A 23,286-nucleotide genomic window follows, 5' to 3' on the forward strand; every position below is an offset into this window, starting at 1 on the left:
TTAGTTTTAAAATTTAAAACTATCTTTCATGTGTTAAATAGTGCGACTGAAAATTTCGTTTACCCTTGAAATATCTCAAGCAAATGTCACATTGATAAATCGGCTGGCCCGTGTGCATCCTCATGTGCCTGTCAAGCATTTCCCGCGTTTTATAATTCTTACCACAGACTGCGCATAGATAATCTTGTTTTCTATGGTCCGTCTGCATGTGTGTTGCCAGATGCTGTGCATTTGTGTATTTTTTGGGACATTGCGTGCAATAGTGTTTCAGTTGCGTCAAACGGCTTTCCGTTCTTAAAACTTGTGTTGACTTTTTCGGGAGCGTACAAAGTCTGTAATAACAAGTATAAAATAAGAATAAAGTGTACAAACTAAAATCGATCTCTTTTCCAATTTTCATACCTAGCTAACAATAATAGCTAACAAAACACTCATGTCTTAGAGGGCGTACATAAATAACGTGAGGTGTTTTCTTTAATTTTTGATAAATTGCGTGATATTTGCCGAGACCCCCGTCTCCCCAGCGTAAGGTAAGGTTAGATGAGATTTGACTCGACCCCCTCCACCCCTAAAACATCTCACGAAATTTATGGAGGCCCCCTTAATTATAAATCGTGTAAATTAATTATTTACCTGCTTTTACCCCGTAATTCCGGTTTTGCATGCATTTCTAAGTGTTCCCGCAACATATTTGAAGGCATGATCATGTTGCATTTTCTGCAAACCCTGTTGCTTGGTGCACTCTTCTGCTTGCATCGAGAGCAAATGAATAGGTGCGATTCGTTCACTGGTAGTATCATTGGGTACCTATTTAAAAATAATGTTAGTCGATAAGTTAACAATTTATTTTAAGATGAAATTTAAAATTTGTATGCAACAAGTGTGTAACGATTTAAAATATTAAGTACATAGGAGTAGTAAGACCATTTAATAATAATCAACCGACTTCTAAAAATAGAGGAGGTTCTCAATTCGAGTGTATTTTGTTTTTGTTTGTTACCTCAATCCTTTCGACTGGGTGGGTGTTTGATGATTATTTGGTTGGTCCCATTTATTTGTGAAAAATATAAACCGGGAGCACATTATATTAACATTAACGTTTAGAATCCTAGTTATCCCTATAAAGCAAAATTACCAATCTTCTAGATACCCACTCTTAAATCAATAGCGTAAAGGGAAAAAAATAAGAAAAGCAGCTATTTTGCTATACCTCTGCTTACACATAGAACAAGCGATATTGGTCCTCTTCATTTCGGTGGTATTATTTGAAAAGGACTTCCTCGATCGCCGCTTGTTAATGGACATCTTTGTTGTTTTCTTTGACAGCTCTACGGTTGAACGTTTCTTGTTCTTTATTTTACGTTTACAGCTCCCCCTGCCGCTCATTTGCGAGTAACGTGTTGAATCTGAATTGTTTTTATTTATACTATAATTGTAAAAAAATATACTTGGGCCTAAAAGGCCTTTTACAAATTCTTACTACACATATTTTTGATGGTATATTTTTAAATTGAAAAGCGAGCATCATATTTTTGATGTGAAACTTCATTGGGCGCGTTGAGAGTAAAATTTCAAGGTCTCGTCATGGCAATACCGTAACATGGAGTAAGGCGACGATTTTGGTACCTAAGAAGTTTCACTTCTGACACGTGTGCTAAGCACACACGCTCTTTTTTAGCATATTGCCATGTAAAAATAAAGTTCGGAAACTTGAAATGGTTAATTTTGATAATACTCACATTCACTCGGCGCACTGGCGAAAGCTGATAACACTAAAGCGCGAAATCGTTGTATATTCCGAAGCTGTCGGATGCAATTCTCGCAAATCATACAGTCAGATGGCGAGACCTAAAAAATCACATAGTTATTCAATTTTTCAGTTTTATAGCATTCAAATAGGAAATTTTTAACGATCATGGGACATCTTGTCAGGCGTTGCGGGTTCGAATCCCGCCTCGTAATCAATTTTTATTTTCTTTGAAAATTTCTAGCGATTTGAGATCATGAAAAGAATTCAAAACCTCTTACGAGTTTTTTAAATTACAAGAATAGGCAATATTTCTTCTTGATTATATTAATGAAGGTAGCCTGGCAGAGATGGATTAGAGCCATAAGGCCGCCATTTGTACATTTAACTTTAATAAGTCATTTATGAAATAAGATAAGACCCATAAAGACCCATGCAATGAAGAAAAAATAAAAAAGACGTGTGGCACTCGGGGACTGCCGCGGTAAAGCTATTGCATGCTTTGCCTTCAAGCCACACCTCCGCTCCCGCCGGAGTGAGGAGCGTGAGGTGTTTTCGTTACGGAATTTCTGGATTCGGTCCCCACGCTCAAGGTCCGCGATAGAAGCTATGCAATAGCTTAAAAATATTATTATAATTAATGTACCTGAACACCAAAACAGTTATACAACAGCTGATCGTATCTTTCCTCAGCCCCCTCCCACAGGTAGGATGTGCAGAAGCTGCGTAGATTATTTTCGCCCCCACACAACCGACAGCACCGATTAACTCCCCCATCTCCTGATCCTTGGGCCACCGATAATCGAATAGAACTCTGAAAAAAAACTTAGTCGATATTGTCGAATCTAGACTAAAACATGTTCTAAATTTATAGCTCTATATAAAGTACACATAGTTAAGTGTTTATAAGATTAAATTAGAGTACATATATATTCAAAAATGATAAAAAATTTCTTGCCTATTGCATGTATAGGCCGGGTAATATTAGCCTATATTAACATGTTATTTCATGTAATAGTCCAAAAGACAGAAATAAGGATAGAAATAGAGAAAGGAAATTTGTACAAGCCACAAATAAATCGCATTATCTCAGCATTTGAAATTTCAACATAATACATAATATAACGCCACACATTAAAATTTTGATTTCAACTGGCAACCCTTTGCATAAACTGAGGGTCAAGCTTATGTGTTAGGTATTAGGTAATTAGGTTAACTCTTGAACTACCGCACGAGCCGAGCGAGCGAAGCGAGCGTGCCGCGGTAGTGGCTGGCGTAAATATTTAAATAGGTAGAGAGGAGCGAAGCGACGAGCGTGTTAAGTTAACTCAGTATTTTCAATAGATTTATCATCAAAAAATTAGAGAACAAACCATGTTGTATTTGCAAGTTTCTTTTTCAATAATTTTTCTTTAAATACACTTAAATTACATTCTTACTTTACTGAATATTTTAAGTAATTTTTCTTTCGACCACAAAACGTCCATTGTTCCACGTATGTTTTAGTAAATCTTCAAAATAATTGCGATAGTTTTGCCGACCTTAAATAATGTCAAATGACGTGCGTTTTGTCTTTATATTTTGTCATTTAGCGACAAATTCAAAATAGTTAATAGTTTTTATAAACAAGTAGGTATATAAGTAAAGGTATATGGTACTGGAATTTAATACATTCAAAGAAACTTCGTCTAATTTTTTTCTGTCTAGCCCTCTTTCGCAACGCGCGAAGGAACTTCGTTCCAACAAGCTTAAAAAGTTAAAAAAATATAGGAACATAAACTTAGTAGAATTAATTTAATTCATTTTTAAATATTTATTAACTTAAAGCTCAAGAAAGGCTAAATAGATTTTCATTATGATCTACGTAAACGTATAGGAAAGGAATGTCTGTCTCTTAAGCGTCTTAAGCGTCTTATTTACGGTCCATCTTGACGTACGTCCCGCCAAGGTCATACACGAAGCACGACGCAAAACGACAGTGAATAGCGTTGACGTACGTCAATAATTATTATTATTATCTTGCTGGATGTGCACGACCAACTTTTCATCCAGCAAGCACCCCCACCACCGCGAACGTCGTGCAGATGGACAGTGAATAGCGCGGACGTACAGCAGATTAGTGTTGCCAACAGAAATTAATGTAAATACTTGGAAACGTGGCCTATTGATATGATTTTTTTGTGATAACTTAGTGAGTACATGAGCAAGCAAGAAACGGTTATTTTTGATTTTTATGTACACAGGAAATCCCAATTATCATTACTTTTGGATCAACCTTGTACACATGGACAGTTTATATTCAGAAGTTATTATTTTAAAAGAACTCCAAGGCGAATTGTTGAATAACACAGATTTTATGCAAAAGTCAACTGCAGAAAAATGGCAATTTATTTAAAAAAAATATCTTGACGAATTTGTTTGTTTAAAAAAAATGATTAGCTATATACTCTCTGTTCCCGCCACTTTAGCATTTACTGAAAGAGTCTTTTCGGTCATGAATGTGAAGTGGCGGGAAAAGAGAAACCGAGCTTCATTAAAAATTAATTAAAAATGAGCTCTTGAAATATATAAATTTAGATTTGGAATGTTTGGATTCATATAATTCATTTAAAAATAATGAAAAATTCTTAGTTACTGCAAAAAGTACAAAAAAATACATTTTTAAAAATATTTATTTACTCTTTATTTACCTCCTTTAAAATCAGATATACTCTATTTCTTCAAATAAAAGTTGGCAACCCTCGCCATGCTTGATGCGCGCACGATCGTCAGTAGGATACATCCAGCACCGCGGCCTTGAGCCGACGTACGTCGGGGATTGACCGTGAATAAGACGCTTTATTCACGGTCAATCCCCAAAAAATGAATAATAAATGAATTATATGAATCCAAACATTCCAAATCTAAATTTATATATTTCAAGAGCTCATTTTTAATTAATTTTTAATGAAGCTTTTAATAAGACGCTTTATTCACGGTCAATCCCCGACGTACGTCGGCTCAAGGCCGCGGTGCTGGATGTATCCTACTGACGATCGTGCGCGCATCAAGCATGGCGAGGGTTGCCAACTTTTATTTGAAGAAATAGAGTATATCTGATTTTAAAGGAGGTAAATAAAGAGTAAATAAATATTTTAAAAAATGTATTTTTTTGTACTTTTTGCAGTAACTAAGAATTTTTCATTATTTTTAAATGAATTATATGAATCCAAACATTCCAAATCTAAATTTATATATGTATTTCAAGAGCTCATTTTTAATTAATTTTTAATGAAGCTCGGTTTCTCTCTTCCCGCCACTTCACATTCATGACCGAAAAGACTCTTTCAGTAAATGCTAAAGTGGCGGGAACAGAGAGTATATAGCTAATCATTTTTTTTTTAAACAAACAAATTCGTCAAGATAATTTTTAAAAATAAATTGCCATTTTTCTGCAGTGGACTTTTGCATAAAATCTGTGTTATTCAACAATTCGCCTTGGAGTTCTTTTAAAATAATAACTTCTGAATATAAACTGTCCATGTGTACAAGGTTGATCCAAAAGTAATGATAATTGGGATTTCCTGTGTACATAAAAATCAAAAATAACCGTTTCTTGCTTGCTCATGTACTCACTAAGTTATCACAAAAAAATCATATCAATAGGCCACGTTTCCAAGTATTTACATTAATTTCTGTTGGCAACACTAATCTGCTGTACGTCCGCGCTATTCACTGTCCATCTGCACGACGTTCGCGGTGGTGGGGGTGCTTGCTGGACTCGGAGCAATTAACAAGCCTGGAGAAGTAACAATTAATTGAACGTTTCTTATATAGTGGCTCTCTTTTATTCAATACCTTAATTAATGCGATAGAAAGAGACAACACACTGTTATCTGCTTGGCATTCAAATCCACATGTAGCCACTTTTTGTTCTAAAAAGGTAGTGCTTGCCACTTTATCGAATACTAAAATATCGATAAATAAAAAAATTAAGTTATAAAATTGCTTGAAGATAATTTAAGATTCTTTTAATTTTGAATTATGGATAGGTAATTCCAAATTTTAAGATTCGTTTAATTTGGAATTATTCATTTACGATGCGTATTGACTGCCTTGCATTGTATGGTAGTGGTATTTATAAAAAAATATTATTAGGTATTTCGGTTTAAGTTGTTTTTTATGGTTTCGTAAAAAGGTACGTATTTTTTCCTGTTTTCATAGATTCATTCATAGAATTATACGGAACCCTTCGTGCGCAAATCTGACTTCCACCTGGTTGATCTTTTTACAAATCAATAGTCGTATCCTACTCATATTATAATAGCAAAAATATATAAGAATGGACATTTGATACTCTTTCACGTAAAAAATACTGAATGAGTTTTTATGGAACTTTATAATTATATAGTTTAAACATCAAAATAACATATAGGCTACGATTTACCGCGGGAAAATAACTCATTCCCACAGGAAAAAAATGGTAAAAGTTTAAAATAAATTGCTTCAAATAAAACAAATAAACATTTATTTTTTTACAACATTTTATTTCGATACTTAATTACCAAATTACAATATTTATTATTTAAAATAGATGCCACCTTAAACTTGTGGCACAGCATCTCTGCAAAGCACTTTACTTTTCTTCCCGTCTGATTCGAAATGATTTGAACAAGGCCGAGAATGTTTTGAAGGCTTACAATTTTCCCTGTGCTTTAACCCAAACATCTTTTAATTGTTCTCAAGCCAGAAACCTGCAAATAACAATTAAATCCATACTTAAATACCTTTTTTTTCTCCTAACCTAAAGCAGTCATTATCAATGAAGTACTTCGTTCCTACTCAAGTATCGATAATTGCACAACACTATAGAAGTTATATTTTGCATTTTTTCTAAAAACTAAGCTGATTATGATTTCATTTCAATGATTACGGTTAGATAAAACATAGATGATTAACAAAATAAGGTTAATTAACTTATCTTATATATAAAAATAAATCGCAAAATGTGTTGGTAAGCGCATAACTCGAGAACGGCTGAACCGATTTCGATAATTCTTTTTTTATTATATTCCTTGAAGTACGAGGATGGTTTTTATGTAGAGAAAACGTAAATATGTACCACGAGCGAAGCCGGGGCGGACCGCTAGTTTATAATACAATTAACAAAAAAATTGATCAAAACACTAACCTGTGAAATGACAAATTCCAATCTTCATCCGATTTCCCAGTACTACGGCTTTTACAGCCGTAAGCAACACAAGCCATGTTATCTTTAGTCAATTGTCTTTTCATAAAATAACAAATTAAACTAAAACACTCGTTTTTCACTTCAAAAATAATAATTAAAATAACCAAGCGATGATCACCAGACTGGTGATCAAAACAAATTGAAATGGGCCATGTCATTTCAAACTGTCGAACTGACATATGTCTGTCCTCTTTTTTCGCATGACATTTTGCCATAAGCTAAAAAGGCCAAACTAACTGCGTTATTGTTCAATTAAATGTTACTTCTCCAGGCTAGTTAATTGCTCCGAGTTGCTGGATGAAAAGTTGGTCGTGCACATCCAGCAAGATAATAATAATAATTATTGACGTACGTCAACGCTATTCACTGTCGTTTTGCATCGTGCATCGTGTATGACCTTGGCTGGACGTACGTCAAGATGGACCGTGAATAAGACGTTTTAGTTCCTTTAGAGAATCGTAAACTATAGGCATTTGATCATCTTCAGTCACAGTCTTCAATAGAGCGTTGTTCATGAGCTCACGAAGGTTTATGAATTGGTGTGACCAATCTTCCTCAGTATACCATAGGCGAAGCCGGGCTGCACTCTTAGTTATTTTAAATAACACCTGTGATAACACCCAAATATTCATTTATTTTTATAATCGTTAAAAATATGCGCCAAAAATACTTGTAGTTCATTATTTACTCTGTGGGACTTGTCTATAGTATTTTTGATGAAATGTCATAAACCGAAACGTCACATTTGAATTCTGTCATTTTTGTCAACAACTGTGTTTTTCTCAGTTTCAATTTCTTCGTTATTTTTACGTTTTCTAATACTTATTAAAGAATCAATGTGCTACTGAAGTTTCTTAAAATGCATTCAAGTTAGCGACTACCCGTATTCTATGTGTGTTTCACAAAAGTACTCGTGTAACAAAGATTACTATACAAAACCAACAACAGTTTCGAAGCCCCAAAACATTGCATCAAAATGGGTGGAAAAGCAGAAAAAGGTACACCCAAGTACATAGCAAACAAAATCAAGGCAAAAGGTTTGCAAAAACTGCGATGGTATTGCCAAATGTGTCAAAAACAGTGTCGCGATGAAAACGGGTTCAAATGCCACACTATGTCTGAATCACATCAAAGGCAGTTGTTGTTATTCGCTGACAACGCTAACAAGTATATAGACGAGTTCTCCAAAGAGTTTGCGGACGGTTATTTAGAGTTATTACGCCGTCAGTTTGGTACAAAACGAGTTAATGCGAATAAAGTATACCAGGACTATATTTCCAATAGGTGAGTTGGTTTCATACTGTTTTACCGTTTTTATCAAGCATATCGCTTTAACTTCATACTTCCAAGCTTATAATAGGAAGAGAAAATTAATCACAATGTTTTTACCTTTATTAATGACGAGCTGTGCCCTGCGGTTTCACCCGCAGTGCTCCACTCCTGTTGGTCTTAGCATGATAATATATAGCCTATAGCCTTCCTCGATAAATAACCTATCTGACACCGAAATAATTTTTTCAAATCGGACCAGTAGTTCCTGAGATTAGCGCATCAAACAAACTCTTCAGCTTTATGTATCAATGTATCACATTTTAAATCTATACTAATACTAGTGGTCCGACCCGGCTTCGCCCGTGGTACCTACATGTTTAAACTATCCTATCTCTCAAGTTGGATCAAACTGCACATGGTGTGCGAATTTTATTATAATAGGTTAAGTGGTTTAGGAGTCCATTGAGGACAAACATTGTGACATGAGATTTATATTTATATATATATTAAGATTATACATAGAACTACTACTTACTTATAATTCATCCATAGAGAACACTTACACATGAACGCGACACAATGGGAGACCCTAACAGACTTCGTAAAGTGGCTCGGCAGAGAGGGCAAGTGCGTGGTCGACGAAACTGAGAAGGGATGGTTCGTGGCGTACATCGATAGGGACCCGGCGACTATCGCCGCGCAAGAGGCTAAGGCGAAAAAGGAGAAGATGGATAAAGATGACCAGGTTTGTTATCTATTCCAATAATAAGATGGAGTGTCTGTTTGTGATATGCATTAAAATAACCTTTTTACTAAATGCATATGGATGTATACAGTGTACTGTGAATATCTGAAATGTCTGACCCCATTTGATGGGACTTTCACTGACAGATAGCTGATGTAATAAGGAACAACTGGCAACTAAAAAAAATATAAATTTATAAAGAATAGAAAAAATTCGATCATGAGGCGGGACACCGACTGAGTTCGATTGCTCTGGCGGGTCACGAGTGGCTGAGTTGGTCAGGCATCCGCCCCGGAATGGCGCGAAAGGATGCGGGTTCGTGTCCCGCCTCGTGATCGAATTTTTTCTATTCTTTATAAATTTATATTTATAAAGCATTTTAATGCCATAAAACCAAAATATCAATTTCAACTAAAAAAAATAGCCTAAGTTCTAATATTTCATTAGAATTAGAAAACGCTGGGACGCAGCTGGTTCTTATTATACCGGTTGGTGTGTTTTAATTATGTTTATTGTCTATACTAATATTATAAAGCTGAGGAGTTTGTTTGTTTGATCATGCTAATCTCAACAACTACTGGTCCAACTTGAAAAATTCGGTGTTAAACAGCCCATTTATCGAAAAAGGCTATATATCATCACACTAAGACCAATAGGAGCGGAGCAATGTGGGTAAAACCGCAGAGCACAGCCAGTTAGTTGTAATAAACATAGTTATTTAATTATTTTCGCTATAAGAACATATTTTTCTTTGTTTTTCTTTTGAATCTTTTAAAACATGAACATGATTCAATAAATTTTCATATTGTTCACAGGAGAGAATGTTAGAATTTATACAAAAACAAGTGGAGAGAGGAAGGAAAGAGAGGGAAGATGAAGAGCCGAAATACACAGAGTTCAAGAGAGAGAGCAGTCAAGAGAGACTTACGCTTAATTTGAATTTGAAACGGAAGAACCAAGGTAATTGTTGAATTTGATATTTTTGGTTTAATGGCATTCAAATCTATACTAATATTATAAAGAGGAAAGGTTTGTAATTATGTATGTATGTATGTATGGTTTTGACGCAAAAACTACTGGACTGATTTCAAAAATTCTTTCACCATTAGAAAGCTGCATCTTCACTGAGCAACATAGGCTATATTGCATTTTCAAAAAAAATTAGAGATCTTTACCAAAAATGCAATAATGTTAATTAAAATGCAAAATGCAATTATTATTTATTTATCTTTGCGTTGGCTTCTACAATATCCTTGCTGGAGTACCACAGGGATCAGTACTCGGACCAGTTTTGTACACCCTATACACATCCGATATTCCAAGAAACTCAGATGTAGTAGTTGCGACGTTTGCAGACGATACAGCGTTACTTGCATCACACAAATGTCCGATGCAAGCATCCCAAAATCTACAAAAGGCACTGAATGAAATAGAATCCTGGATGAAAAAATGGAAAATTACTGCCAGTGTCACTAAATCAGTACACGTGACCTTTACTCTTCGCAAAGATAACTGTGCTCCTGTAACACTAAACGGTACTCAACTTCCCCACTGTGATACTGTCAAGTACTTGGGCATGCATCTAGATCGTCGGCTTACCTGGAAAGAACACATTAAAAAAAAAGGGACGAAATAAATTTAAAAAACAGAGGACTCCACTGGCTTCTAGGTCGAAACTCAAAATTGTCCATGAACAACAAACTCCTCATTTATAAAACAGTTCTTAAACCAATATGGACATACGGACTGCAACTTTGGGGTGCAAGCTGTAACTCTAATATAATGATAATGCAACGAGTTCAAAACTATATTCTCAAGCAATTATCAGGTGCTCCCTGGTTCATCAGAACAGAAGAGGTCCACACTCTATTGAATATACTAACCATCAAAGAGGAAATATGTACGCAACATTTTTCATACAAAGTGCGATTGGGAAAACATCCAAACCCACTTGCTACAAAACTGCTTGAACCTGAAAACGTGCGTCGACTCAAAAAGCGACGAGACATTTTTGACTAGTCAACACTGCCGGCTACCAAGCCCGATAAAATAAAGGGTGGACTCCAATGGGAGCAGCATCCTTCCTGCCATACGCGCCTTCAACATATCCGCTTATAGTCTAGCGACTGATCGCAGATATAATAATAAAAAAAAAAATAAAAAAAAAAAATTATTTATCTTTGCGTATACTTTCTACCTACCTCCTATTTCTAGTTTATTATTTATCCTTCTATCAGTTGGTTGCCTGGAAGAGATCACTCTTTAAAGTGATAAGGCCGCCTTCTGTGCTGTTTTTCCTTTAGAATAAGTTTTACCTCATTCGTTTCTTTCTTATTACAGAAAAGGCGGAATTACCAAAGTCAGCGTTACAAATGGCGAAAATAAAACCAGAAACGTCGAGTAAAAAGCAAAAGTCAGATAGCAAGAGTAATGCATTAGATGAAATTATGGAAATGACTGAACGACAGAGAGAGAAAGCTAATAGGTGAGAGAGATAGCTATATATGCTTATTTTTTTTTATAAAATGTCGAGTAATCAATAAGATTTGAAGTGAAACTTCTTTAGGCGCGTTGAGAGTATAATTTCAAGGTCGCGTCATGGAGTAAGGCGACGATTTTGGCATCTTTGAATCTAGCCAAAGAAGTTTCACTTCTGACCCGTGTGCTCGGTACATACGCTCTTTTTTCTATAAAATGTCATGTTATCATATGTTGTGTTAATTTTAAGTTTTATGTCATTTATAAGAATATATTTATTACTAAATTTTCGCCCGCGGCTTCGCCCGCGTTTTCAGAGAAAAACCCGTTCCCGTAGGATTTCCGGGATAAAACCTATCCTATGTCCTTTCTCGGGTATCAAAATATATCTATACCAAATTTTATGCAAATCGGTTCAGTAGTTCAGGCGTGATTGAGTAACAGACAGACAGACAGAGTTACTTTCGCATTTATAATATTAGTATGGATTCTAATCCTGGCAGACAAATCCAAAAACCATTAAAATCTGTCCACCCGTTCTTGAGTTTTAAGTGATCTAAACAACTTTCTTTCTTATATTAGATTACATATTTAATTAGGTAACTATAGTAGAGCCATTTTAATAGGCGACATTTGACAGTTCAACAAAATTCAACAACGTAACCTAGTAACGACGACATAGAATAACATGATATTTCGTTTTGTTAGAACTGCACATTTGCTTAACTTTTTTTCAATTACGATTACATATTTATAACAATAATGACCAATACAAGTAATTTTAGGATTTGATTTTACTGATAAACCATTCTAAACATAATAAACAATTTCTGATTTAAAGATCAGACGTCGCTACAATTTTGTGTCAATAAACGTTTTTTCTTTTTAAATACCAGAGACGTTACTCTAAAAATCGAAAACTGACATCTAGAATCGAATGCATTGATTACTTGGGAATAAAAATCATCATAAATTATTGACATGTGTTTCAAGTTCGATTGACAAATGTTTCAAGTCCGTATCGATTAATTCACTTTAATCGATGTTTTTAAGCAGGTTACCACCCTATGAAGATAAAATTGATAGACGTCAAATGTTGCCTATTAAATTGGCTCTACAATAATGAAATAAATTTAATGCCAAATGATAAGTACTTGTAATCCATACTTCCATACTAATATTATAAATGCGAAAGTAACTCTGTCTGTATGTCTGTTACTCAATCACGCCTAAACTTCTGAACCAATTTGTATGAAATTTGTTATGGAGATATTTTGATACCCGAGAAAGGACATAGGCTACCTTTTATTGCGAAATATGTACCACGGGCGAAGCCGGGGCGGTCCTCTAGTAATAAATATATTTTAATTAATAATATTTTATCATCTATAAATAAATATTTTTCACCATTCCAGAAAAGACTACTGGCTAACCGAAGGAATAATAGTTAAAATAATAACCAAATCGCTCGGTGACAAGTTCTACAAACGCAAGGCGGTCGTCGAACGGGTCATAGACAAATATGGCGCTCATGTCAAACTGACAGATGACAATGTCAAACTGAAGCTCGATCAGGTATTGTTGCCATGTATGAAAATAGATTTCTATACTAATATTATAAAGCTGAAGAGTTTGTTTGTTTGTTTGAACGTTTAATTTTTCAAATCGGACCAGTAGTTCCTGAGATTAGCGCGTTCAAACAAACAAACTCTTCAGCTTCATAATATTAAATATAAGACGATGATATCTGACAGCAGCTAATGTCACTTTGTAAAATAATGTGGCCATATTAAGTATAGTCGAGCCAATTTAATAGGCAATATTTGACGTCTATCAATTTTATCTTCGAAGAGAGGTAACCTGCTTAAAAACATCGATTAAAGTGAATTAATCGATACGGACAGCGGACTTGAAACATTTGTCAATCGAACTTGAAACACGTGCCAATTGTAAAATTCATAAGGCGAATCGCTGTCCCAGTAATATACTTTCTTTCGTAAATTTAAGGAGCAAAATAACACAAGTATAATACATAATGAAAAAAAAAACACAACGCATTTATTAATTTATGATGATTTTTATTAACAAGTAATCAATACATTCGATTCTAGATGTCAGATTTCAATTTTAGAGTAACGTCTCTGGTATTTAAAAAGAAAAAAGGTTTATTGACACAAAATTGCAGCGACGTCAGTTCTGAAATGAAATCTTAAAATTACTTGTATCGGTCATTATTATTATAAACTAGCTTTCCGCCCGCGGCTTCGCCCGCGTTTTCAAAGAAAACGATTTCCGGGATAAAACCTATCCTATGTCTTTTCTCGGGTATCAAAATATCTCTATACCAAATTTCATGCAAATTGGTTCAGTAGTTAAGGCGTGATGGAGTAACAGACAGACAGACAGACAGAGTTACTTTCGCATTTATAATATTAGTATGGATATGTAATCGTAATTGAAAAAAGTTAAGCAAATGTGCAAGTTCTATCAAAACGAAATATCATGTTATTCTATGTCGTCGTTACTAGGTTACATTGTTGAATTTTGTTGAGCTGTCAAATGTTGCCTATTAAAATGGCTCTACTATATGTTCATCACACAAATATTTGTCCCGGGTGGGAATCGAACCCATGACCTTTGAAAGGAGTTGGCTTGGTGGGTTTGTACCAACCAAGCCAACCGATCAGTCAGTAAGATATAAGTTACTAGCAGAATGTAATTACAATCAGTTTTTTATTTATATGTATGGATTTTTTTATATTTTATCGTATTTTTTTTTCAGAATCACGTGGAAACAGTGATACCGTCCCCGGGCCGAGCAGTTCGTTTCGTGAACGGAGCCTACAGAGGTCATATGGGAACTTTGCAACATGTCGACACTGATCACTTTTGCTGTCAAGTTGAAGTAAGTTATAGTTTATAACTAGCTGCGCCCCGCGGTTTTTATCGCGGTGCTCAGCTCCTGTTGGTCTTAGCGTGATGATATATAGCCTATAGCCTTCCTCGTAAATGGGCTATCTAACACCGAAATAATTTTTCAAACCGGACCAGTAGTTCCTGAGATTAGCGCGGTCAAACAAACACACTCTTCCGCTTTATAATATTATTAGTATATTAGTATATATAGCTACCCCAGAAGACGTTGTTCTGCCCTTTTTTGTGTTTTCCCTCCATAAAAGTCTTCCTTATGCCTTAACAAGGTAAAAATTAGCCGAATTTGTCGAGCCGTTTTCGAGTTTTACGCTTAGCAACATAATTGGAGATTCATATAATATAGATATTTACTATTTAGTATAGACTGGACTTTTCGGAGAAAGTAGCAATTCACTAACTCACTGACAGAGCCACATTTTTTAGAGAATTTCGAGCAAAAATATCTGCTAATAAAATTTTAACAACATAATAACAACATTTAACCGTTTCCTTCTTAATCTGTTGATAGACTCTTAAAAACGAAAATCTTTGTGGTTTTTCGATAAATAATTTTCCTAACTACATATATATTTTTACAATTAATAAGAAGTACATTTTTAATTCCAGGTTACAGAGGGACCTCTAAAAGGAAGACTAGTGAGAAATGTACAATATGAAGATATAAGCAAAATAGCGTGATTTTATATAAATAAATTATTTTTTAAATATCTCTGTTTTATTTTGTTTAACACTAGATTTATACGCATTTATGCGTTTGGGGTCGATCGCATACAAAAAAAAAAATTAAAAAGTATAAATTGTTCATAATAATCTGCTCTCATAAAATGAAAGAAAAAATATGGTCAATTTCACTATTCCGTAAGAAGCAATGCGAAAAAACATGTAGGTACCACGTACAATAATATAAAATTAGAGCTATTACAATAAAAAATATCTCTGCATCAGTTTTTTGCATAAACACTTAAAGCATCTCATCTAAAATATTATAGTATCTTCACCGTGTGTGACGATACTATAATATTTTATCTTAAGATACTGTTATATTTTATATTACAGTATCTTAAGGTATCCGGCTTGTATCCGGTATCAGCGTTCACACCATCATTTTTCTTTTTGTCATTGCGTACTAAGACCCCTGTAGAACCGCCATCCTGTTACAAATGACGCGAAATTTTGTGGGTTAAGCTGAGAATTTACTTTTCCAAACGTCCACAAAAAGACGGTTGCGATAGTTGCTATTACTGTATTATTATTTATTAAACACGAACCTGATCTAACCCATTGAGTTACTACGTACTAGAGAGGCCATTGCTACTACGTGGCTACTACACTACATATTTGTAACACTAGTTATTTCAATCGTCTAAAACCATTTTTTTTTGTTACATTGATTATTTTATTCATATTTTTAATAAGATAAACAATATTTATTTGTTACATTGATTGGTTTTAATTAAGTAGGCTGAATACATATCTACAAAGTGTATGACCATAGAAATCTAAATAACAAGACACATAGAAGTGCTATAATGTCATAATTCGTATGAAAACCGCTGTCGCCAAAATCAACACATTTAAACCGATAGCTAAACAATACACACAGGTAAACTATGCCTTTTATTGGACAACTTGATTTTAGTGAAAACTAACTTAAATATTAAATTAAGCTTTTTAATATGTATCCTAACGCACGAATTTACGGTTTATTTTAGAATAACATCCCTAAGTATATGAGACGTTTTGTTTCTTTTTGCTCCAATAAGGTTGAAACTGTGTCATTCATTGTTATTTCGATTACTATGGTGACACTCGTAATACTTGTAAATATTCTATAATTTTAAGGAAAAACGGCATTATTTCTAAAAAAATATATTCACCGATGAAATATTATTCCTTTATTAGTATTATTACAACTTGTGGAAGAATTTCCGCAATGGGAAATGCTGAAACACACCATGTTTACACACATACGTCTCCATAGCAACTGAACTGTGACGAACACACTGGTGATGTGAAACTGAAAGTCACCTGAGTGGCGACAAGGTCACGCGCGCTTACGACTTCTAGTGTCTTGTTCATAGAAATCTAAATAACAAGACACATAGAAGTGCTATAATGTCATAATTCGTATGAAAACCGCTGTCGCCAAAATCAACACATTTAAACCGATAGCTAAACAATACACACAAGTAAACTATGCCTTTTATTGGACAACTTGATTTTAGTGAAAAATAACTTAAATATTAAATTAAGCTTTTTAATATGTATCCTAACGCACGAATTTACGGTTTATTTTAGAATAACATCCCTAAGTATATGAGACGTTTTGTGTCTTTTTGCTCCAATAAGGTTGAAACTGTGTCATTCATTGTTATTTCGATTACTATGGTGACACTCGTAATACTTGTAAATATTCTATAATTTTAAGGAAAAACGGCATTATTTCTAAAAAAAATATTTACCGATGAAATATTATTCCTTTATTAGTAGGAAATATTATTCCTTTATTGTGGAAGAATTTCCGCAATGGGATATGCTGAAACACACCATGTTTACACACATACGTCTCCATAGCAACTGAACTGTGACGAACACACTGGTGATGTGAAAGTCACCTGAGTGGCGACAAGGTCACGCGCGCTTACGACTTCTAGTGTCTTGTTATTTAGATTTCTATGGTCTTGTTATTTAGATTTCTATGTGTATGACTCACTAGCCACCCCGCACAGATTTTGTTCGTAGTGTCCTCTCCATACTAATATTATAAATATATGCGATATATAAATATTATAAATATATAATATATGCGATCCTTTTGCGAAGTGCACTAATTGAAAAGTGCACCAGTTGCTAAGTTCACCATTCTATATAAATACGTACTTACCTACATTATATTTGGCGAGTGAACAATATAATTTTTAAAGACTAAATTGGCGATTTGTGCTCTACATATTACGTATAACACTTGTACATCTGTAAATCTTTGTACCACATTTCTTGCAAATAAATAATTTGAATTTGAATTATTGTAGGTGTATATGGGCGTCGCTGATCTTACCATCGTAGGTGATGCGTCTTTTTTGTAGTCTCTCATGTTGCGTCTTATTCTATACAAAAATACTAAAATTTGAAGAGATAGGTATAGAACTTCTTGCCAGATCTACCGTGTTAAATATGTACGAGTATTATGATACGATTCAATAGATTATATGCATTGTTTGAAATGGAATTACCAATCGCGTTCAGTGTGTATTTTTTCGTGAATGTTTAGGAAAAGAGTCTTTTTTAAAGAAACTTCTTTAAGCGCGTTGAGAGTAAAATTTTAAGGTCGCGTCGTAGAGTTAAGGCGATTTTGAATCTTGCCACAGAAGTTCTGACTTCTGACACGTGTTCTCGGCACACACGCTCTTTTTTATTTGAAAATGTATGTATATTTATTTATTTGAAAATTTATATATACAGCGCACTTAATTAGTTCCTATTTTACCCTCTCTTTTCTGTTCGATCGGTTCACTAACTTTTTGGTTGCAAAAAATATTGTGTGTAGGTACTTATGTACTTTTTTAAATGTAAAATTTTAGGAATAATTCATTCATCTTATTTGTAGAAGGGAAAATTTGGTGCAGAAATAAAACACAAAATTAATCAATAAACATATATTTTGCATTCGATTGTACAATATAATTCATAAATACAATGTTACAAATATTCAAATAACGCGTAATATACGTAATAAATGGACTTATTGAAAGGTTAGACGGTAATAAGGCACCATACGGAAGGACAATATATTTTATATATTATTATACAAAATCGATAAATATTCATAAAAATTTATTCTAGCATACGACTAGGATAAAACAATTGATTGAATTATAAAAAAATAATTGTGATGTTCATGATAATTACGGATTTAAAATGGACGTCGTCTATTTAAAATAAGTACCATATTTGCTTACTCACTAAATAGCGCCATCTGACGATTAATTGCAAAAACAAAGGAAGCTACGTGACGTCAGCGAGCGCTAAAAACTACTACGTATAATTAAATCGCAAATGCCTTTAAATACTTCGAAAACTAAACCTAGCTTATATTTTCAACAAATGTAACTTTACATTAAGCATTCACTGCGAATTTGTCATATTGCAAGGCAGTGTTGCCCTCTACTGATAGTAGAATAAAATTGAACCACAAAAACAAAATTGTAATTAAAAAAAAACTGACACATCCATAGAAAAAAAAAAACTGACATTAGTTTTTTTAATGTGTAGATAAAAAATATATTGATGACTTTAATTGAGTATTAAAAATGATAAATTGATTTTTATTATTATATTTATCTAGAGGTATGTAAGTTAACAAAAATTAAACACTCATAAATAAATAATAACACGCATACTTTGTTCAAACGTAGGAACTTAGCAATTTTATTTTTGTGGTGCAACATTTTAATGGTGGTAAAAAATGGCGCCAAACTTTTTGAAACATTTTAATGAAATTCTAAATTGATATTGTTTTCAGAAGGTATTATTAATAGGTAGTTAAAATTATGTATTTTTAATACATTTGCTTAATATGTTATTCTTTTTCTTAATTATTAATTTCACTTTTAAACTTACTTTTAACTTTCAACAATAATTTTGTACTTTCAACTACATAACGATTTTAAATTTACTTTGACAAACTACAAAATATATTTTGGCGCCATTTCGATACAGATAAAAAATAACATGGCGGCCGTAAACAACAGATAAAAATAATTAAGTAACAAGTGTGATTATAAAACATTATTATTTATTATTAAAAGTAAAATTGTAAAAAAAAACTTTAAAATTAATATTCATTAACAATTGCTTTTCGCTTCGCGCCATTATTCTACCAATATTTTTTTTTGCTAGATTTGTGCTACTTTTTTAGTAGTTTTTCTTCTTCCGGACTCTTCGCATCTGCCTCGGCGTTCTTGAACGTAGAATTCGTGAGAAGACTTGATGGTTGCGGGACAAACTGAAAATACAAAGAATATTATTATCACTACATAGTATAAAACAAAGTCGCTTTCTCTGTCCCTATGTATGCTTAAATCTTTAAAACTACGCAACGGATTCGGATGCGGTTTTTTTTAATAGATAGAGTGATTCAAGAGGAAGGTTAAAGTATATAATTTATTATGTTTTAGACAAAGCGGGCGAAGCCGCGTGCGGAAAGCTAGTGTATTATATATTACTCTATTTTCCTTTAGAAAATCTCATTCAAGTCGGTGTAGCCATTCCACTGTGACTGAACGAAAGTAAGATATTTTTTTATCTTCGAATTTCCTAAAACTTACACAAATAATATCAATAAATTTTCAAAACTCAGTGCGATTTATGTAAATTAAAAATTAGTGCTTTAAAAATATATTTAATTTTGTCCGATCCATATACCAACCTGGCGTCTTAATATCTAGTTTTAGGAACATCCAATGTCTAGCGGCGTGAAAATATAAATTTTATTCATTTAAAGGTGCCAATATTAAAAAAATAAAATAAATAATGTTGCCATATAATATATATATTGTAACAGGAATGTTAGTCTATTTCAAATCTATACTAATATTTCAAAGCTGAAGAGTTTGTTTGAACGCGCTAATCTCAGGAACTACTGGTCCGATTTGAAAAATTCTTTCGGTGTTATATAGCCCATTTATTGAGGAAGGCTATAGGCTATCATCACGCTAAGACCAATAGGAGCGGAGTAATGCGGGTGAAACCGCGGGGCACAGCTACTTTTTTATATAAAAATGAATCGCAAAATGTGTTGGTAAGCGCATAACTCGAGAACGGCTGAACCGATTTCGATAATTCTTTTTTTATTATATTCCTTGAAGTACGAGGATGGTTCTTATATAGAGAAAACGTAAATATTATGTACCACGGGCGAAGCCCGGGCGGACCGCTAGTATAATATAAAATTATTGTTATAATAAGCATTATGATCCAATTTCAAATAAATAATACGAGTTACTTATTTGTTTTTTTGTATTTTAATTTTTAAGACTACAAAAACCAATTACTTTTTTTACTCTTTTTTTATAACAAAACTAATATTTAAACTGTCATTTCTACAGACTATAAAATCGCTGAAAAAAACAAAAAATAAATAAATAAATCCTTACCTGCTTGGACGGTGTTGTCTTTTCATTTTCAACGATATCATCCAAACGGTCTCCTTCACGCAATAGCTGAAATAAATACGTAAAAAATATTATAAAAAGTTTTTTTTTGAACATTTATACGAAATTTATATTTTTTCAAACGATTTCGATTACAATAGCTTACATAAACTTTTCTATGCCAATAATTTTAATTGAACAGCCCATAAAAGAATATCGGACATGATTTTTTTTCAAATTACATTGCAATAATTTTTATTTAGAAAATAAATACAAATGAATTTGGAATCTCATGCCTATTTTATTATTTTTTTAAGAGCAGAAAACCATTTGTGGTTTAAAACTATAAGTATATAAAATGTAAAACTTCTTTAGGCGCGATGTGATTAAAATTTCAAGGTCGCGTCATGGCAATACCGTATCATGAAGTAATTTTGGTATCTTTAAGTCTTGCCAAAGAATCTTTAACTCAGCATACACTTTACATTTTTAAAAACATGTGATTTTAAAAATAAAAATATATTATTTATCTGTTTGTCTCACCTTATCAACCTCTGGCTCAATTTGTTCATTTGTACCGCCCTTATTCAAAACTCCCTTCTCCATGAGAGTCGCGCGTTTTGCAGCTAAGTACATTGATCTGTGAATAAATATTTTTATGTGAATTATTAAATAAGGGGGCGTCCATACATTACGAGGGATATCTTATCTTAATATATATAAATCTCGTGTCACAATGTTTGTCCTCAATGGACTCCTAAACCACTTAACCGATTATAATAAAATTCGCACACCATGTGCAGTTCGATCCAACTTGAGAGATAGGGTAGTTTAAACATGTAGGTACCACGGGCGAAGCCGGGGCGGACCGCTAGTATGATAATAGATATCGTTATTAGACATAAATGATATAATACACAAAAATACAATCTATACTAATATTACAAAGCTGAAGAGTTTGTTTGTTTGAACGCGCTAATCTCAGGAACTGATCCGATTTGAAAAAAATTTTCGGTGTTAGCCCATTAATCGAGGAAGGCTATAGGCTATATATCATCATGCTAAGACCAACAGGAGTGGAGCAATGCGGATGAAACCGCGGAGAACAGCTGGTCTATATAATCCATACTAATATTATAAATGCGAAAGTAACTCTGTCTGTCTGTCTGTTACTCAATCACGCCTAAACTACTGAACCAATTTGCATGAAATTTGGTATGGAGATATTTTGATACCCGAGAAAGGACATAGGCTACCTTTTATTGCGAAATATGTACCACGGGCGAAGCCGGGGCGGACCACTAGTATTATATAAAACTCAAAGGTGACTGATATAGTGATCTATCAACGCACAGCCCAAACCACTGGACGTATCGGGCTGAAATTTGGCATGCAGGTAGACGTTAGGACGTAGGCATCCGCTAAGAACGGATTTCCCGAAATTCTTGCGGGAACGGGGAAAAACGGGGATGCACGTACAAAGTCGTGGGCGGAAGCTAGTATAAATATAGAAAGAAAGAAAGAAAGAAAGAAAGAAGAAAGTAGTATAAATATAAAGTAGTAAATATACCTTTTAATAGTAAGATAGTATAATTCCGCGATGGCCTTGACAGAATAATCTGGAACGAAGGTGTGACGTAGCATGGAGTCCATGTTCAAGTTCTGGAGGGAACCGAGCGTGGATGGTGCTGGGGATTCCGCTGGAAATGGAAATGCCGGAAATTAGTGGAGGAAATAGCGGAAATCTTCGACATAATAAATACAAAATTATAATCGAGTACTTGCTAAGAGGCTTTTTGTGAATTTATTTTAGAGGCAAGCTGTTTCTCCTAAACACAGGTTGCCCAGTAACCTAGCTAGGAAAATATTGGCTTGTATAAATTGTTTTAGTAGCCTTTTATATTTATATACTTTTACATGAATATTAATTGTACATTGTAATAAATTGTAATTGTAATTGTATTTAAGTATGTTTAATGAATAAATTTGATTTGATTTGAAAATGTAAAGTGGATCCAGTCAAATGTGGTGGATATAATTATTTGAGCGGAAAATTTAATGGAAAATTGGGGTTCTGGTGGTAATTATAATCTATAACAATGGCATTGTTAGTAATAAAGCGAGTAGAGTTTTTTTAGGAGGAAATTATAAGCTGGCGGAAATTTTGAGATCATAACTTTGGGAAAATGAAAAATGTAATGGAAAATCAATAAAAATAAGTTTTTTTTCTCGTAATTACTATTTTGAGGCAACTACACACAACCACTCGATACGTGTACTCCCCCCAGGGGGGGTCCACACTCACCGAGCCCCACGTTCTGCGTGAGCGCCTGCACGCCGAAGTACGTGAAGGGCCCCGCCTCGAACACGAGGTTCTCGCGGCCCACCGTCACTTCTACTCGGCCTTCCAATATCAGCACGAAGTAGTCCGCCTAGAGGACAAAAAACAATAATTTATATATACAAAACTGAATTCCGGATAGGTTTTATCCCGGAAATCCCACGGGGACGGGAACTATGCGGGTTTTTCTTTGAAAACGCGGCCGGAAAGCTAGTTTCTCTCTAATCATCAATCATCACCATAAGGAACCCTCCCCCTTGCTTCACGCAACTTCTACCACCACGATAAAACCCCCCAGCTTGACGCATCACACATTTCCTCTCAGCACCTAGCCCATTGCCTCATCACCAACACAGCATCATATTCATCATCACCATTATTCTCTAA

The 23,286-nt window shown here is 34.0% G+C and overlaps 3 protein-coding genes and 1 long non-coding RNA gene across 4 annotated transcripts in view; 1 reads left to right on the plus strand and 3 right to left on the minus strand.

Moving 5' to 3' along the window:
- LOC149896301 (uncharacterized) lies at window positions 1-3,234 on the minus strand. Its single transcript, XM_090117834.1, has 6 exons — window positions 3,187-3,234; window positions 2,394-2,561; window positions 1,740-1,848; window positions 1,211-1,406; window positions 634-807; window positions 1-332 (listed from the first exon to the last, which is right to left on the minus strand). Exons 1-6 carry the CDS (start codon window positions 3,232-3,234, stop codon window positions 20-22), a joined length of 1,008 nt encoding a protein of 335 aa, XP_089973960.1. The 3' UTR covers window positions 1-19.
- Window positions 3,235-5,579: 2,345 nt separating this feature from the next.
- LOC149896302 (uncharacterized) lies at window positions 5,580-7,240 on the minus strand. Its single transcript, XR_016458345.1, has 2 exons — window positions 6,918-7,240; window positions 5,580-6,480 (listed from the first exon to the last, which is right to left on the minus strand). It is a non-coding gene; the product is annotated as an uncharacterized LOC149896302 (long non-coding RNA).
- A 705-nt stretch (window positions 7,241-7,945) lies between these two features.
- kin17 (kin17 DNA and RNA binding protein) lies at window positions 7,946-15,084 on the plus strand. Its single transcript, XM_090117835.1, has 7 exons — window positions 7,946-8,261; window positions 8,802-8,994; window positions 9,810-9,954; window positions 11,335-11,479; window positions 12,888-13,047; window positions 14,255-14,377; window positions 15,013-15,084. The coding sequence occupies exons 1-7, from the start codon at window positions 7,954-7,956 to the stop codon at window positions 15,082-15,084; spliced, it is 1,146 nt and encodes a 381-aa protein (XP_089973961.1). The 5' UTR covers window positions 7,946-7,953.
- Window positions 15,085-18,047: 2,963 nt separating this feature from the next.
- LOC149896304 (unextended protein-like) overlaps window positions 18,048-23,286 on the minus strand; it is a 33,125-nt gene continuing 27,886 nt past the window's right edge. The window contains exons 10-14 of the mRNA XM_090117836.1: window positions 22,864-22,990; window positions 22,129-22,258; window positions 21,102-21,198; window positions 20,562-20,627; window positions 18,048-19,411 (exon numbers count right to left, since the gene is read on the minus strand). Coding sequence (XP_089973962.1) covers window positions 19,313-19,411; window positions 20,562-20,627; window positions 21,102-21,198; window positions 22,129-22,258; window positions 22,864-22,990 — 519 coding nt within the window. The 3' untranslated portion in view covers window positions 18,048-19,312. The remainder of the gene's footprint in view (window positions 19,412-20,561; window positions 20,628-21,101; window positions 21,199-22,128; window positions 22,259-22,863; window positions 22,991-23,286) is intronic.

Source organism: Colias eurytheme, chromosome 29 (assembly GCF_061535395.1).
Source record: "Colias eurytheme isolate Ceu_HAF_F1 chromosome 29, ilColEury1 Martin Lab GWU primary, whole genome shotgun sequence".
NCBI lineage: Eukaryota > Metazoa > Arthropoda > Insecta > Lepidoptera > Pieridae > Colias > Colias eurytheme.